Source organism: Herpailurus yagouaroundi, unplaced genomic scaffold (assembly GCF_014898765.1).
Source record: "Herpailurus yagouaroundi ecotype Mexico unplaced genomic scaffold, PumYag 198, whole genome shotgun sequence".
NCBI lineage: Eukaryota > Metazoa > Chordata > Mammalia > Carnivora > Felidae > Herpailurus > Herpailurus yagouaroundi.
The window spans coordinates 23237211-23255180 of NW_024412429.1; the positions used below are offsets into that span (position 1 = coordinate 23237211).

Genomic DNA, 17970 nt, shown 5'->3' on the forward strand with positions numbered 1-17970 from the left:
TGAATGTGTAGATAGCTTTGGGTAGTATTGACATTTTGACAATATTTATTCTTCCAATCCATGAGCAGGGAATGTCTTTCCATTTCTTTAAATCTTCTTCAATTACCTTCATAAGCTTTCTATAGTTTTCAGCATACATATCTTTTATATCTTTGGTTAGGTTTATTCCTAGGTATTTTATGATTCTTGGTGCAATTGTGAATGTGATCAGTTTCTTTATTTGTCTTTCTGTTGCTTCATTATTAGTGTATAAGAATGCAACTGATTTCTGTACATTAATTTTGTATCATACGACTGCTGATTTCATGTATCAGTTCTAGTAGACTTTTGGTGGAGTCTATTGGGTTTTCCATGTATAGTATCATGTCATCTGCAAAAAGTGAAAGCTTGACTTCATCTCTGCCAATTTCAATGCCTTTGACTTCATTTTGTTGTCTGATTGCTGATGCTAGCACTTCCAACACTATGTTAAACAACAGCGGTGAGAGTGACATCCCTGTTGTCCTCCTGATCTCAGGGGGAAAGCTCTCAGTTTTTCCCCATTGAGGATGATATTAGCTGTGGGCTTTTCATAAATGGCTTTTATGATGTTTAAGTATGTTCCTTCTATCCCGACTTTCTCGAGGGTTTTTATTAAGAAAGGATGCTGAATTTTGTCAAATCCTTTTTCTGCATCGATTGACAGGATCATATGGTTCTTATCTTTTCTTTTATTAATGTGATGTATCACATTGATTGATTTGTGAATATTGAACTAGCCCTGTAGCCCAGAATGAATCCCACTTGATCATGGTGAATAATTCTTTTTATATGCTGTTCAATTCGATTTGCTAGTATCTTGTTGAGAATTTTTACATCCATAGTCATCAGGGATATTGGCTTGTAGTTGTCTTTTTTTGCTGGGTCGCTGTCTGGTTTAGGAATCAAAGTAATGCTGGCTTCATAGAATGAGTCTGGAAGTTTTCCTTCCCTTTCTATTTTTTGGAATAGTTTGAGAAGGATAGGTGTTATCTCTGCTTTAAATGTCTGGTAGAATTCCCCAGGGAAGCAATCTGGTCCTGGACTCTTATTTGTTGGGAGATTTTTGATAACTGATTCAGTTTCTTCACTGGTTGTGGGTCTGTTCAAATTTTCTATTTCTTCCTGTTTGAGTTTTGGAAGTCTGTGGGTGCTTAGGAATTTGTCCATTTCTTCCAGGTTGTCCAATTTGTTGGCATATAGTTTTTCATAGTATACCATGATAATTGCTTGTATTTATGAGGGATTGGTTGTAATAATTCCATTTTCATTCATGATTGTTTCTATTTGGGTCATCTCCCTTTTCTTTTTGAGAAGCCTGGCAAGAGGTTTATCAATTTTGTTTATTTTTTCAAAAAACCAACTCTTGGTTTCATTGATTTGCTCTACTGTTTTTTTAGATTCCATATTGTTTATTTCTGCTCTGATCTTTATTATTTCTCTTCTTCTGTTGGGTTTGGGGTGTCTTTGCTGTTCTGCTTCTGTTTCCTTTAGGTGTGCTGTTAGATTTTGTATTTGGGATTTTTCTTGTTTCTTGAGATAGGCCTGGATTGCTATGTATTTTCCTCTCAGGACTGTCTTCACTGCATCCCAAAGCATTTGGATTGTTGTATTTTCATTTTCATTTGTTTCCATATATTTTTTATTAAAATTTTTTTTTCAACATTTATTTATTTTTGGGACAGAGAGAGACAGAGCATGAACGGGGGAGGGGCAGAGAGAGAGGGAGACACAGAATCCGAAACAGGCTCCAGGCTCTGAGCTGTCAGCCCAGAGCCCGACGCGGGGCTCGAACTCACGGACCGCGAGATCATGACCTGGCTGAAGTCGGACGCTTAACCGACTGCGCCACCCAGGCGACCCTGTTTCCATATATTTTGAAATTTCTTCTCTAATTGCCTGGTTGACCCATTCATTCTTTAGTAGGATGTTCTTTAACCTCCATGCTTTTGGAGGCTTTCCAGACTTTTTCCTGTGGTTGATATCAACTTTCATAGCATTATGATCTGAAAGTGTGCATGGTATGATCTCAGTTGTTTTATACTTATTAAGGGCTGTTTTGTGACCCAGTATGTGATCTATCTTGGAGAATGTTCCATGTGCACTCGAGAAGGAGGTATATTCTGTTGCTTTGGGATACAGAGTTCTAAATATATCTGTCAAGTCCATCTGATCCAATATATCATTCAGGGCCCTTGTTTCTTTATTGATTCTCTGTCTAGATATTCTGTCCATTGTTGTAAGTGGAGTGTTAAAGTCTCCTGCAATTACCACATTCTTATCAATAAGGTTGCTTATGTTTGTGATTACTTGTTTTATATATTTGGGTGCTTTTGAATTCGGTGCATAGACATTTATAATTGTTAGCTCTTCCTGATGGAAAGACCCTGTAATTATCATATAATGCCCTTCTTCATCTCTTGTTACAGCCTTTAATTTAAAGTCTAGTTTGTCTGATAAAAGTATGGCTACTCCAGCTTTCTTTTGACTTCCAGTAGCATGATAGATAGTTCTCCATCCCCTCACTTTCAATCTGAAGGTGTCCTCAGGTCTAAAAGGAGTCTCTTGTAGACAGCAAATAGATGGGTCTTGTTTTTTTTTTTTTTTTATCCATTCTGATACCTTATGTCTTTTGGTTGGAGACTTTAGTCCATTTACATTCAGTGTTATTATTGAAAGATACGGGTTTAGAGTCATTGTGTTATCTTTAGGTTTCATGCTTGTACTGGTGTCTTTGATACTTTGTGATCCCAGCAACATTTCACTCACAGATTCCCCCTTAGGATCTCTTGTAGGACTGGTTTAGTGGTGATGAATTCCTTCAGTTTTTGTTTGTTTTGGAAAACCTTTATCTCTCCTTCTATTCTGAATGACAGACTTGCTGGGTAAAGGATTCTCAGCTGCATATTTTTTCTGTTCATCACATCGAAGATTTCCTGCCATTCCTTTCTGGCCTGCCAAGTTTCAGTAGATAGGTCTGCTACTACCCTTATGTGTCTACCTTTGTACGTTAAGGCCCATTTATTTCTAGCTGCTTTCAGAATTCTCTCTTTATCCTTGCATTTTGCCAGTTTCACTATGATATGTCATGCAGAAGATCGATTCAAGTTATGTCTGAAAGGAGTTCTCTGTGCCTCTTGGATTTCAATGCCTATTTCCTTCCCCAGATCAGGTTTTGATCAATTTGTTAGCTGTCGCTACTTCCTGGAATTTCTTTTGAGGAGAATCCTTCTGTTTCGTCATTTTGTCTAGTTTTCTGTCCCTTATGCGTTTTAAAAGTTTGTGTACTCTGCACCTGTGAGCACTGCTATATTGAAAGAGGGTCATACACTGTCCAGAGCCTGGCCCTTCAAGAGGTGTTTTTTCAGAGATTGTTGTGCTCTCTGTTGTTGTGACTTTGGTTATTTTATTACCCTACTCATAGTGATATTTTGGACCCTCCACCAGGTGTGCTTTGATTTGTTCCTTGGAGTAGCCCTGTAAAGGAAAACAGATAGACAAACAGGAGACAAAAACACGCAAACACACGAATAACACAAACAAATAAACACAAACAAAAAACTAAAGACTAGAAACAAAAAACCAAAAACACCAACTACAAGTAAAGAGGGTGGAGGCGGTGCTGATGGAAGAGCACATACAAGGAGAGAAATGCATGGAGGGGGGTAGAAAAAATAAACACTGATTTAGGCAGAGAAACTAAAAGGCTTAATCCGGAGAGAGAGAAGGGAAATTCAAGAAGGAGGCAGGGAAAATGAAACGAAGATAAAGTTACCCAGACAGAGAAACTGTATGGCTTGATTATTCCAGAGAGAAAGGAGTGTAAAGGAGGTGTAGAACATGTTATCAAGACAATGGATTAAATATGTCTGTTTAGAGAGACCAATAACCAGAGTAACCAGCCTAGGGGAGGGAAGAGATAAGGAGGAGAAAGGGGGAGTAGAATATATTTATATATCCAGAGTTGACCTAGAGTTAATCCAGGCAATGCTGCACCGCTTGTTGGGAGTAGCTGTCTGCCGGGTCTGGGCCCATCTGGTGGCTACGCAGTTACCCAGTGCAAGGGGGCGTGGTTTGGCGTAATGTGGACCCACCTCCACTATGGGCGGGGGAGTGATCCCTGAGGCCCCGCCTTGGTGGGGGTTGGGGGGGGGGGAAGGTGATCCCTCAGTCTCTCCTCCACGGAGCCAACCCGGTGGGCTCAGTTTGAGTCGTCCTCACTCGGTGGGCGCAGATAGATAGGGTGGTTCTTTCTTGCTCCGCCAATTCCCCTGACCCTGCGCTTGGCTAGGATTCAAAGTCCTGCTCTGCGCGCTCTGGCGCTGTAGAAGCGCCTCTCAGTGTGGTGATATGTGGTCTCCTGGTTTTGTCTGTGCCCCCCACACTTCAGGGAGGACCGCCTTCTCCTACTGTGGACTGAGCCGCTGCCTTCCCCGGGAGCCCCCCGGGTGGCAGACGCAGGCAGGCTTTGTCTTTTCCCACGGCACTCCAGGGAAACGGCCACCTTTTCCTCCCTGTAGACTGAGCCCTCAGCCCAGCCACTGCGCCCGGGGTGGCGGACACAGGCAGGTTCTGTGCTATCGCGCAGCCCTCCAGGGAGGGAACCACTTTCTCCAGCTGCGGACTGAGCCCTGACCTATCACAGTACCCAGGGCTGGCGCCCCTCCTCCCCAGGTGTGCGAATAGGGAGCCCGCCCCAGTCCAGAGAAAGCCCCGCAGTTAGAGATCAGATGCCTCTCAGTCTCAATCCGAGGTCTTTCTCCTGTCCAGCTACGGTCCTGCACTTCCCTACCCGCTTTTTCTCTTCCCTTTGTCTCTCTGCAGAAGGGGGTCCCTCCCCTCCGTGCCCACGGGGCCTTTTTTTTTTTATCTCCCCTAGTTCACAGTTACCCACCTATCTTTTTTCCAGCTTCCCCATTTTCTTCCTAGTGGATTCAAGTCTCTTTTCCTCCCAGGCTCTGGTGTTCAAAGTCCTTTGGCTTCTACACGTCTTTGTTTGAGAGACCCGGGAAGTATGGATTCCCCCTACTTCTCCACCATATTGGCCACAACTCTCATTATCTTATTTCTGACCTTAAAAGGGAATATCTCATGATATGGCATGTTTTTACATTATTAATGTTATTATCAGAAATAACTTAAAATTTCCCAAATGGTTTGGGGCAACTATGGAGAGAATCATGTAATTTTTTTTTCTTTTGTGCATTAGAGTGGTCCCCCACTTATCTGAGTTTTCACTATTCATAGTTGTACTTTCCATGTTTCAGTTACCCACAGTCATGTGTTATTCACCTCACCTCATGCCCTCACATCCATCACGAGAAGGGGTGAGTACAGTAATAAGATTTCACGTAACTTGTATGTCAGTATATTGTTATAATTGTTTTATTTTATTATTATTGCTGTTAATCTCTTGTGCCTAATTTATAAATTTAAACTTTATCATAGGCATATATGTGGAGGAAAAAACATAGTATATATACAGTTTGGTACTATGTATGGCTTTGGGCACCCACTGGGGGTCCTGGAAGGTAGCCCCTGCAGATGAAGGGGGATGATTTTATTGAGAATGTTTTTGAATAAAAATCCTAGTATTAAGCCATCCTTAAATTTTTAGAGTAAATCTTATTCAGTTTTGAAAAATTATTTATATAGTACTGGATTTATGTTGCTGATACCTTAGTTAAAACTAATGAAAATTTTTATTTTGCTACATTGGCTTTATTTTGACGGTTATATTAACTTTGATAAATAATTTGGGAAGTGTTTCATCATTCTGTAATCTTGGAACAGTTTAAATAACATGAGGGTTGTTACTTGAAAGTTTTCAAGGACTTGCTCATAAAACACTCTGGACCCAACTCCTTTTTTGGAGATAGTTATTTGAACATTTAAAAAAAAGTCTCCCGTGAATATCAGTCTATTACAGCTTTCCAGTTCTTATTGAATCCATTTACTTGAAAATTGCACATTTCATTGGGCTAAGAATTTGTTGCCATAGAGCTATAAAGTTTATTTTTATAATTAATTTGTTTCATACTGTTTATATTGCCAAGTATTTGTATTTCTCTCTCTAGTGTGCATATTTTAATGATATTTGTATAGGTGAAATACTGTATTTATTAATCAATTTACTTATGTATCAATTCCACTGTTATTTTCCTGCTGTCTTACTTAATTTCTGCTTTTATTTTGATTAGTTTTTCCTTACATTTCTCTAAGATTTATTTTTATGTGTTCTCTACTCCATGTTCTGCATTAGTATTATTTTAAAATAATTGTGGTCAAAGACTTTGTAAATTAAATTAAAAAAATTATTCTTTTTAGATTTATCAAAAAGGTACACATTTTTGGGGTACCCTGGTGTCTCAGCTGGCTAAGTGTCTGGCTTCAGCTCAGGTTGTGATCTCATGGTTCGTGAGTTTGAGCCCCACGTCAGGCTCTGTGCTGACAGCTCAGAGCCTGGAGCCTGCTTTGGATTCTGTGTCTCCCTCTCTCTCCCCGCCCCCTTCAAAAATAAATAAATATTCAAAAAATTTTTTTAAAAGATACACATTTTTAAAATCAGAAAATTATTAAGGCCTATGTTCAGTAAACCCATTTTCAAGAAGTAATAGAAACAAAATAAGAGAGGAGACACCAATGTTCAATACACCATGCATCAGATTGGGGTTACTTGGTCTTTATTAAAGTTTGTTTGCATATATGAAAAGTTTCACAAGATTAAGTCATGAGATCCAGATACACTTAGGTTTTGACTAATTTCACGTGATTATTACTAACATTGCCTGTTTGAGGCAATGGTGACATTATTGCAATACAGAACATCCAGCATATTTCCTCCAGACTTGCCCTGTGGTCCAGGGTCCTTATCCAGCCACCTGCAGGACTCAATACGCAAATGCCTTGCTTTACATCTATCCCTTTGATTTTCACGTATTTCTCAACAAGAAACACAACCGAGTTGTATTCTTCCTCAATTAAATGGAATCACAATTGCAAAAATTAAAATCCAATGACCAATTTTAGTTTTAAAAACTAGAAGAGGAAAAAGATGTTATTATCAGTAATGACTTTGGAAAGTCTTCTTTAAAACATAATGAGGGCAAGTTATTTTGGAAATAACTGTATCCTATTCGTATATAAGCTTCTCTATAAAGGTGCCCCCCGCTCTGGGGCAGAGAGGCCAAGGTGAATCCCACTGCTTTCTTTGCCGCTTCCTCTCCTGTATTGCCAATGCCCAGGGGGTAAGAGTCCTCAATGGTGGCTCAATCCAGCTCTTTCATTTAGACTTAGCTCTCATTCCAATTTAGGCTTCTCTTTCTCTTCTTCCATACCTAGAAATTCAGGCAAAGCACTTTATTTTAACATCAGATTAAACTGTGAGCAGCTTCTCCAAGGCTGCTCAAAAAACCCCTCTCCTCTCCGCACACGTCTCCCCATCCACTCTGTTGTACCCACTCCCTTTCTCCTAGCTAAGAAGGAAAATCCTTTCCAACTTTCTCCTGAAACTTCTTTAGTGACCTCTGTCCCCACCCTTTACCTTGAGATCAGGACACACCCAGGTCTTATGGCATCTGGGGGTGAGGGGTGCAAGTCAATTCTTGACTCATTGAGTCTGTACAGAAACCCCCACCAGACCGCTTTGTAACCAGCTTCTAACATTGGAAGGTGTGCAGCTGATGAGTCTCAAACAGGCCTTACTTATTTTGATTTTGGTCCTGTTTCTTCTCAAGGCAAGGACTCTGGATTTTCAAAAGTGAAGAAAAAAAAGTTTTGTTTTAACTCACCGAGAGCTTGTTAGGCAGTTAGGCACAAGAACTGTTTATTTCCATACCTTTGTGTACTTAAACTCAAGTTCTCCCTCTATTCACCCCACTCCTGGGAGAAGTATGTTTTACCTCCTGAGAGACTCATATGTACTGGACCAGTAAGACCTCTGCCTGCGGTCTGTAGTGAATAGTTAGTTAATGATGTTTCATTTTCCTGGAGATGAAAATGTTGAAGTCATTGTCATGCATTAAAGTTAAACTGGTAAATGCTCCCCGCTTCTTTCTTTTGCTTCTTGCTAAATATTATTCATCTGAAACCAAATTCTCAAACTTTTTGCTCGAAACAAAAGAACCCCACATATTGCTTTGCAGCTTTTATTGGTATTCTTTTACAAGTCGTAAGCTCTCTGAAGGCAGAGCCCTTAACTGTTTTGTTTCTGATAACATCCCTAGCACCTAACACAGTGCCTGACTGACAGTAGGAGCTCATTTAATCATTATGGAATCAGTTTATAAACAATGAATACGAGGAAGCCTCAGAAGGCTATGCTAGTGGGAAAGCAGAATAAAATAAGGAACTTCACAATATAAAAAAATGTAAAGCCTCATCCCAGAGGGTTACTCTCACAGGGCTCATACTAGGGAGGATTCCCCTTCCCCTCAGCACCCAGCTCCTGGTATTTGTTTTGTGGGGCCAGGGCGGTGTGGTGGGAATGTGGGTAACATGCTCTGAACAGGTGTCCTTAGACAGTCTTTCAGGTTTGGTTTTCATGACTAAGGAACTGGCACAGATCTGTAACACTTCTTCCAAAGTGCTTCTCAGAAATCATATTAAGGAAAACTTCAGATTGAGGACTAAGGACATCTGAAGGGAGGAGGAATAGGGTTAAGGGGGAGAAGGCCAGGAGATGCCTTAGTTGTTGGTAACCAAGGCAAAGGCAGAAAAACACAACAGGGATTCCTTTCAAGCAGCACACATGACTTGGGTCCCAACTTTGTCCCATGTTCCCTCTCCTGTGGAGAAGCTCTCAGGAACTAATAACTGCTTGCTTTTCCTTAAAGTCTGTTTCCTCCTAAGTGTTCTCCTGCAGATGGGTTGACTTGGCAGCGACAGTGGAATCTTCAAAAGCGGGGGTGGAGAACAGGGGGTGTTCATTGACCCAGACAGGAAAAATGGCTCCCCACCTACTTTAGTTTGGCAGCTTTGAGGTAGAGGGAAAAAATTAGACAGCTGTAAATAATATTTGGAAGAACCAGAGGTATAATTTCCACACAAATAGCAGAAAGAAACCTGTCACAAAGCTAAGGCAGGACGTGCTTTTGGGAACCTGGAGGAAGAGCTGATTGACCCTGAGAGAGTTAGTCACATGTGATTCCCCTAGGCTGGGAGAAGAGCTCAACCAGAGGGCAGTGCTGGGACACTGCAGGCCTGGGTGGGCCTGGGTGGGCCATGAGCTGGATGGGCAGCTGTGGGAGAAAAAAAGAAAGAGGGTTTCTGTCATAAAGATCTGGCTCCAACCTCCTTTCTCTTTTGCTCGTCTCTCTCCTCACCCCAACCTTTCACTTTTGGACACTCATTTCTGGTCGTATTAAGTTTTACTTTAATAAGATTGGTCACCCCAGTTAGACACACTGGAATTGGAATAAATTCTTAGCTTAAGTACAGAAATATCTCAGCTGTTACAGGTTGAATTGTGTCCTCCCACCACCGTGCCCCCAAATTCATATGTTGAAGTCCTAACCTCAGAGCCCAACCTCAGAGAGAAGGCCAAGGGGGGTGGCAGGACAACCATGTGCTAAAGAGATGAGGGCATGCCATTCGTGGATCCAATTAACCATTTCAGCAGCAGCCAGGAGAGATTTGTGGGGGACCTTCTTGTCTGATGATGTGGACCTCTGTGGATTGCATGGGAAGCCAAAAAGGTTTTTGAGAATTTTGTGCCAGCAGGAACCCTGCCAGCCGGGACTAAAAGGGACAGAGGCAGCATGAAATGAAAGAAGAATGACTTCTAAGGTGGTTCAGGGGCTAGTCTTCTCCAGAGGGTAAGGCTTCCACCCAGGGGCAAGGGGAAGTGGCCCGAGGATGGAGTATTCAGCCAAAGACATCATTCTCAAGCCTTTAAATATAATAGAATTTGCCCTGTTACATTTCACACTTGGTTGGGATCTGTGACGCCCTTGCCCGCTGTGATTTCTCCTTTTTGGAAAGGGTGTGTATATTCTATGCCTGTCTCACTATTATGTTTGGGAAGCAGATAACTTTCTGTCTGGCTTCACAGGTTCACAACTGAAAAGCAATTGTGCTTCAAGATGAATTATACCCAAGTCTTAACCAGACCTGATTTAGATGATATTTAAGATGAGATTTTAGACCTAAGAGTTGATGCTGGAAAGACTTTTGGGGCTGTTGGGAATGTATTTTGTATGAATGAAGGACGTGAATTTTGGGGTCAGAAGGCAGAGTGTTATGGGTGGAATTGTGTCTCCACACACCTAACCCCGAGTACCTCAGAATGTGATTGTATTTGGAGATAAGGTCTTTACCAAGTAAAAATGAAGTTATTGGGGTGGACCCTAATCAAATATGGCCATTGTCTTTATAGAAAGGGTAAATTTGGAGACAGCCTCACACACAGGGACAACTGTCACGTGAACATGAAGATGGTCATCTACAAGCTAAGGAGAGAGGCCTGGAAGAGATCCCTCCGTCATGGTTCTCAGAAGGAACCTTTCCTGCCAATACCTTCATTTTGGTCTTCTGGCCTCCAGAGCTGTGAGACATTGCATTTCTATTGTTTAAGTCACCCAGCTTTTGCTGGGTTTAAGTCACCCCGTACTTTGCTGTAGCAGCCCTAGCAAACCATTACAAGAGTCACAACTCCACTTAGAGTTACTTTTCTTTAAAAAGAGCAAATGCTTACATATAAATTTAGCCTATTTAAGGGCTTTTTGTTCATTGTTCTTATCAAGTTGGTCTATTTTGTTATTTTATGAACTAGGTCCATGGGTCTTAGTGAGGTTTCTAGCCTCTCATGGGTCTGGATTTCCAATGGTGACAATCTGATGGCTCAGTAAAAGTAACACTGGACTGGACATTATGCAGAAGGTGTTGGCTCTGCCACCACCTATATTGGTGGGTCACCTAGGATTTCTAGGCTCAGCTGCTTCTTAGTAAAAAAGCCAGCTTTTCTGGGTTTCTAATATCCTTTTCTGTTCAATGATTCTGTAATAATGTGATTTTGTCTCGAAGTTGAAGTCAACATAGCATAACCAAGTGGAGGAAGTGAAGCCATTAAAAATCATTATGGATACATGGAAGGGGGCTCCGTGTGATATCCCTGCTTCTTGGGGGATTTTGTTTTGGATGTAGTAAATGTACTCAGGATTCTAACACTCTCCCTGACTGTATTCAGTTCATTGCAACACACGCAAACACACACACACATATGGCACATACTGCTTTTAATCAGCACTTTCAAATTTAACCATGTATGGAAACAGGCAGCTAATGTAGTGGAGCAAAGTGGCCAGGTGAAAACTAGGAACACTTAAGGAGCCAGCTCAAGGGGGCAACTGATCCATTGTTGCCATAAGTGGGCTTGGTGGGCCTGGTGTTGCCAGATCTTAAAAAAGTATCTGATAAGCTGGTGAATCTGGCCTGTATGTATAATCTCCCAATTTTTAAATGTTGGTTCAAAAAGAAAAATCCCACCACGTAGGTCTAACAAAACTTTTGGCAAGTAAATTTGGGGGGAGGCCATCAGTTTGCAATCCTTCTCATAGATGAGAAAAATGTGTCCACTTGACATGAAACATCTGCCTTTGTGGAATTAACTAGATGGTCCCATGTAGATAAAATTAATCTCCATACCTAAAATGAGTTGTGGAATATGAGTCAACCTTACTTAAGAGAATGGCCCAAATTAAATTGAACAGATCATTAAAAAAACCCTGAGTTTCACTATTCATTTTTAACTTCTCACTTAGAGCTGCTAAAGAGCAGTATTCTATGAATCCACACCGGATTTTTCTCTTTCCTGGTCTTCAGGCCATCTTCTCTTAGGAGTAGCAGAACAATGGCCAAATGACCATTGGAATCAAGCTAAATCAAGGGGAAAGAGTCATAAATACTTCCTGAATATCATATAGAAAGCATACTAGCCTACATTTAAATGTGGCCTTTCTCCCAAGAAGCTGAGAAATGTTTACATTTTGTTCTCAAAATATTTCTGCAAGTTAGCTAAATACTTTCATAAATTAGCTAATAAAGATTACTATTCCCATTAAACAGAGAAGGAATTATTAAAAGATTAATTTCTTGTTTCCCAAGCTGTGGCCTGAACTGAATGAAACATTTTGACACTTTTTCTAATAGACCACTTATTAAAATTAAGCCAGCTGCCGAGAAAAGAAATCCTTAAATTCCTCCTGGCCACTTACCATTGGCCAATGCCTTGACACACAATCTTAGAAGGTCCACACACAAAAAAGTCCAACTTGGTAACCATGCAACGACTGTGTTTTATTTGTCTAATAAGATCCGGTTCCTGGCACAGTGTCTGGCACAACGTAGGGTGCTCAGTGTTTGTGGAACAGAGATCATTTGCGAGTGATGTCTAGAATGTTGTGATTCTATTGGCGGAGATGCCCAGAACTCTCCAAAATTCCCAAACCATTTTGCCTTTGGAAATACTTTCATGCAGGACTCAAACCACTACATACGGTGCTGTTGCTTTTTCCACCTTCCCATTTGTTATGTTATCTTACATACGCTTTGGACAGGGGTTTGCACAGCTTGGGTAAGATTACGTGCCTTGCCAAGATAGAGGCGCTGCCGTAAACAGAAACAAAAGATAAATCAAGTCATAGGTTAAGAGAGTTTCTACAGCAATGAAGTATTATTACCTTTACTGCCTGTACCTCTTTGTCACCTCCAGCCCTTGAATATGACAGTCACTGGTGAATCACAGTGGCCACAGGTAGTCTGAGCCGCTTGGGGTTCTAGCAGAACAGTGGGGGAGACCTCTCTGAAGCTACTGCACCCACACAAGGGATGATGTAAGAAGTGGAGGTCTGGGTGGCTTTTAATGAGACTATTTGGTTACATTTAATATTTTATCTATTTAATTGGGGGAGGTCCCTTTAGCTAAAGCAGTATTTTCTGATCAGAGTGAACTTCCTAAATTTTTGTTGTTGTTGTTAACGCTACATTTCTCCCTATAAAATTTTATAGACATGCTTCTTTTCTCTGAGATTTGGATGTTTTACTAGCTAATAAGACAAAGTGAGTAATAAACCTTTCAGGTAACTGCGAGCGGCTCTTAAATTAACACTGTGTAGTTATAAAAATGAAGCTCTTCATAAGTGATCCTTGGCTACAATGGAATTTTCCTTCAGTGTCTGCACACACTCTTTTAGACAGCAGTTCTCCTGCTTTATGCTCCCCTAAACAATACTTACTTCTCTGTGTATCCCAGATATAGCTGTTCAGAACTTCTCCCAGCAGGTACAAAAAGTTCATTAAGATGGTTGTAGACCCAAAGAAGATGATTCTGGCTCCTGGGCCAATGTGTTCCAGGAAAGGATACACCCACATCCCAGTTACGTGATGCACCCAGCACACCCTGCAATAGAATTGGAAAGGAGACAAAGACAGGAGTTCCTCTCATGTCAGATTTCAAACTCCTGTTATTGTGAATATGGACCCTCCACTCACACCACTCTTCGGCAATGTGTGTCACAACTTCGCTTCTGACACTCAGGAGTTACCAGGAAGTTTGTTGTTGTTTGTTTGCTTTCTTATACTTTTTATTCTAAAATAATTTTAGACTCACAGAGGAGTTGCAAATATGGTACAGAGAGTTCCAGTAAGCCCTTCACCTCAGCTTCCCTGAATGTTAACTTGTATAACCATGGCACAATTAACTAAGGCGAAGCCACTCGCATTTGTACAACATTTCTAACTGGACTGCAGACTTTATTCGGAATTCCCATTTCTCCACGAATGCCCTTTTTCTGGTCCAGGGTCCCATGTGTACTTGGTAGTCCCATCTTAGTCTCCTCCAATCTGGCAGTTCTTTGGTTTCTCCTTGTCTTTCCTGACATTTGATGGGTTCTGGTCAGGTATTTGAAACGTGTTGCTCTCAAGACTCTTATATAATCTTCATTTCTTCCTTACATACTGAGACACTATAGCATCAGGCAGCCACACTGTAATCCAACCTAGGCGAGTATGTGCAGGTGTCTTCCATACTGCCTTCCAACCAGATACCAGTGCGTACTCAGCAGTGTTCTCAGCGTAACCTGCAGTGTGTCTATACCGACAGAGCCATCCTGTAACCTCACCGGCACTTGGCTTCCTACCACCTGGATTGTTGGCTCCTGTATTTGTTTCTTTCCTTGTTTTCCCCTAGTGCACATAATACTTGCTTGTAATCATTCTATTTGTGTTCCGGAGATATTTTAGGTTCAGTGGGAATACAACATCATTAATCTCCACTGTTTTCAAAAGTTTAGTTAGAATTTTTACTCACTTGGTTTGGTCTCGACACAACTGTAAAAAGCAATTTTCTGAAACATTCTTGGGTTCATCACTTGATCAACTGCTGTCGATTTTGAAGACTAATTATAATATAAATAATATTATTGCAGGAGGAATAAGTATTACTTTTGATACTTATGTGTTTTGGGGTCATCTTCCTTATCACCCACGGCTTCACTCATTGTTAAGCACCTTGTGTATCTATTACCTATATATTTACCGCACTGACGCGAGAACCCTGGGGATATTTATCTTAGAGCTTGCTGTCTCAGTGAGGGTGATACCACTCCCCCTCAAAGAGGTGAAAATTGGTTCTGACAGGGTGGTGAAGAAATCTTACTGTTTTTATGTGTTAAGCACAGACACATACATACACAGAACATAAACAGGTACACAGTACATCTGTGGTGTTAATATTTCATGGGCCCAGCTAGTCCACATCGGTATAAATCCAAAAGAACTGAATTGAAAGCAGGAACATAAACAGATATTTGTACCCCAATGTTCACAGCAGCACCATTCACAATGGCCACAAGGTGTGGAAACGGTGCAGGTGTACATCTAGGATGGATGGATACACAAGACTGGTCTAGCCATACAACGTAGTATTTTTCAGCCATGAAGAAGAACGACACTATGATACATGCTACAACATGACAGACCTTGAAAACATACTAAGTGAAAGAAGCCAGATGCAAAAGGACAAATAGTGTATGATTCCACCTATATGAGATACTAGAACAGGCAAATTCAGAGACAGGAAGTATAATAGAGGGGGGAGGGCTGGGGGGAGTGGGGAATAGGGAGTTAAGGTATAAGGAGTACAGAGTTTATGTCGGAGAAAATGAACATGTTTTGGATAAAGATGGTGGTGACGGTTACATGACATTGTGAGTGTATTTAATGACACTGAGTTGTACAATTCTAAATGGTTAAAAGGATAAATACGTTGTGTATATTTTACCACAATACAACATTTTTATGGGTTGGAGATTGGGAACGAAAATTACCTAGAAAGGTCCCTTGGTGGGGTGTTCAATAAGGAAAGAAAGGTGGAGAAACATGGTCTTAGTGGGAAGAAATGGTCATTAGGTGCATCCAGGTCAGCTTGAATAACTGTTCAAACTAAAGGCTTTTTACCAAGAGAGGAAGCCAAGCAAGTCAAGAGTTTTCTTTCTTAAAAAGGTTCAAGGATTTGTGAGAATCAGCAGATATTAAAATTTTAGAACTACCCTATGGGATTCTGATGCATCATACTGTGTTTATCCATAGATTAGAGGCAGTTTTCTCTTCCTAATCTTTTCTTCACTGGTGTAAGGAATGTTGTGTGCTCATCAAGTGGCTTATTAATTTCCATTGAGATAATGTGCAATATCCCCAAAATGTAATACTATAAAGCTATAATTGACTTTGCAAACCAACTTATAAAATTATAATCTGACTCACCGCGAAACTGTTTCCTTAATTAGGCAAATTAGCAGCAATTCAAATTATGAATGCTAGTTGCATTTTTTTCTACCTGTTCCTGGCTTTCTACTTGCTTCTGGTAGCATGAACCTTTCACCGGCAGCTTTTGGTAATGTGTCTTATGCAGGCCTCTGCTCCTCAGACACTGTTTGCAGTGTACTTTTGGTCTGAATGGAACCATCTCATACTACTGAAGAGATATAACAACCACAACCATATCCCATCTATCTGTAGATGACTCCTACATTTACATCTCTAGTCTTGACCTCTCCCTGATTTCCAGAGTTCGATACTCAGGTGCCCACCACACATCTCCATGGGAGGATGCACCTCCAACCCAACACTTGCATGATGTCCTTATCATCCCTGCATCCTAATTCCTGCATGTGTCTCCCCGCCATCTAATAGCGAACATGCATCTTCCACATCTTTCACTTCTCACATCAGTGATTACTACATTATTGCAGCAGTAGTTTGGGGCAGAAAATGTGGAGTCATTTCTGACTTTTCTTTTTCTCACAACCCACACCCAATCCATCCTTGGATCCCATTGGCTCTATTTTCCAAATAGACCCAAGCCATCTACTTCTCACCATGGCCACCACTACTATCTGGGTTCAAGCTATCGTCATCTCTCACTGGAACTACTGCAAGAGCTTCCTATGTCTTTGTTTCTACCCTTGCTACTGTCTGTTCAGTAGGCCATTCTCATTGGAGCAGCCAGACTGATCTAGATTACATGCAAATCAGGTTGTGCCACTACTTTGCTCAAAACTCTTGCTTCTCCTCTCACTTAGACTAAAAGCCAGAGACCCCAGGGGGTTCTTCAGGGAATTACCTAGGCTTGCCGGGCACTTTTCTGACTTTTCCTCTTCTTCTTGCTCACTCCACTCCGGCCGCACTGACTCCCTGGCCTTCCTTAAGAACATTGAGCACATTTTATGTGTTCCTGTGATTGGCACATTACTTCTTACCCCTATCTCCCCTACAGTATGCCCAATGTTCCCTTTTGTCCTTTGGTTTTCACTCAAAGGACACCTTCTCAATTAGGTCTTCCAAGGCCACTGCATCTAAAAGTTGCAACCTTTGTCCTCAATGTTTCTATTCTCCATCTCTTTATTTTTCTCCCCAGCCAGTTAATTTACTGTATTTATTTTTACTTATCTGTTTATCATCTGTCCTATGAGCATAAGCATTTTTATATTTTTATCTGTTATGTTCATTGCTAGATTCTGTGGCCCTTGGAACAGTGTCTGGCACACAGGATGCACTCAATACTTATTTATTGAATTAATAACTGAATAAAGAAATACCAAAAACAACAACATAAGCCTTTACTATATGACAGGCACTTTGACAATAACTTTAAAAAAATAATTTAAAAAATCTCCCACCTCCCCCATCTCTATGCCTTTGGTCATCAGCAAAGCTTTTCTGTAGAGAACTAGATAGTAAATATTCTCAGTTTGGAGGCCATATGGTCTCTGTCACAACTCTCAATTCTGCCATTTAGTGCAAAAGTAGCTACAGACAGTATGTGAACAAAAGAGTGAGGTTGTGTTCCAAAAAAAAAAAAACCAAAAACAAACCAAAAAACAGTGGAAATGTAAAATTCTCAGGGCAGGGGAGTGGAAAGCCATTCTAAGTGTGGTGCTTTGATATGGTGTGTATTCTCCTTCACCTTATTCAACCACTGTATGAGGTACGATCCCCATTTTACAGGTAAAGAAGCTGAGACTGGACTAAAGAATGTGCAGGAAAAACAGCAAGCCTGGGAAAGGAATGATGCAGAACTGACTTCTTTTCTGCTTCATGGACTTGGTTCCCTAAGTGAGGATTTTACTATAGTCTCCAAAACGAAGTGAGGGTTTTCTTTTTAACAATCGTTGTCTTCACTGCACCTCAGACACAGAAGTTGTGTTATGTGGGTTTCACTGGATCCGTGTGAATGATGCACCTACTTGTTCTGACAAGTTGTGCTTTCGCCATTTGTTTCCTTGATAAGATCAGGGCTCAATTTCTGGCACAAAAATGACTCCTGGCCTTGCTCATCTATCTGTGGAGAGTTCCCGGTTCTTGGTTGACTTTCAATTTCTATCTTGTTCTAAAGCCATCCTGTCTTCGTGCCCAAATATTCTTTTTTTTTTTTTTTAACGTTTATTTATTTTTGAG

At 40.9% G+C, this 17970-nt stretch overlaps 1 protein-coding gene across 8 annotated transcripts in view; it reads right to left on the reverse strand.

The window, feature by feature from the left end:
* AIG1 (androgen induced 1) overlaps positions 1–17970 on the reverse strand; it is a 321002-nt gene that overhangs the window by 68859 nt on the left and 234173 nt on the right. For 2 of the 8 annotated variants that reach the window (XM_040449002.1, XM_040448997.1), the window contains 2 exons: positions 13251–13414; positions 6680–7355 (listed from right to left, as the gene is read on the reverse strand). The exons of 1 other annotated variant lie outside the window; for it this stretch is intronic. In XM_040449002.1, the coding sequence (XP_040304936.1) occupies positions 7318–7355; positions 13251–13414 (202 nt within the window). In that variant the 3' untranslated portion in view covers positions 6680–7317. Of the gene's footprint in view, positions 1–6679; positions 7356–7722; positions 7764–8079; positions 9258–9374; positions 9687–12291; positions 12622–13250; positions 13415–17970 lie in introns of those variants that run through there. 5 more of the 8 variants (XM_040449001.1, XM_040448995.1, XM_040449000.1 and 2 more) reach the window with 4 other exon arrangements.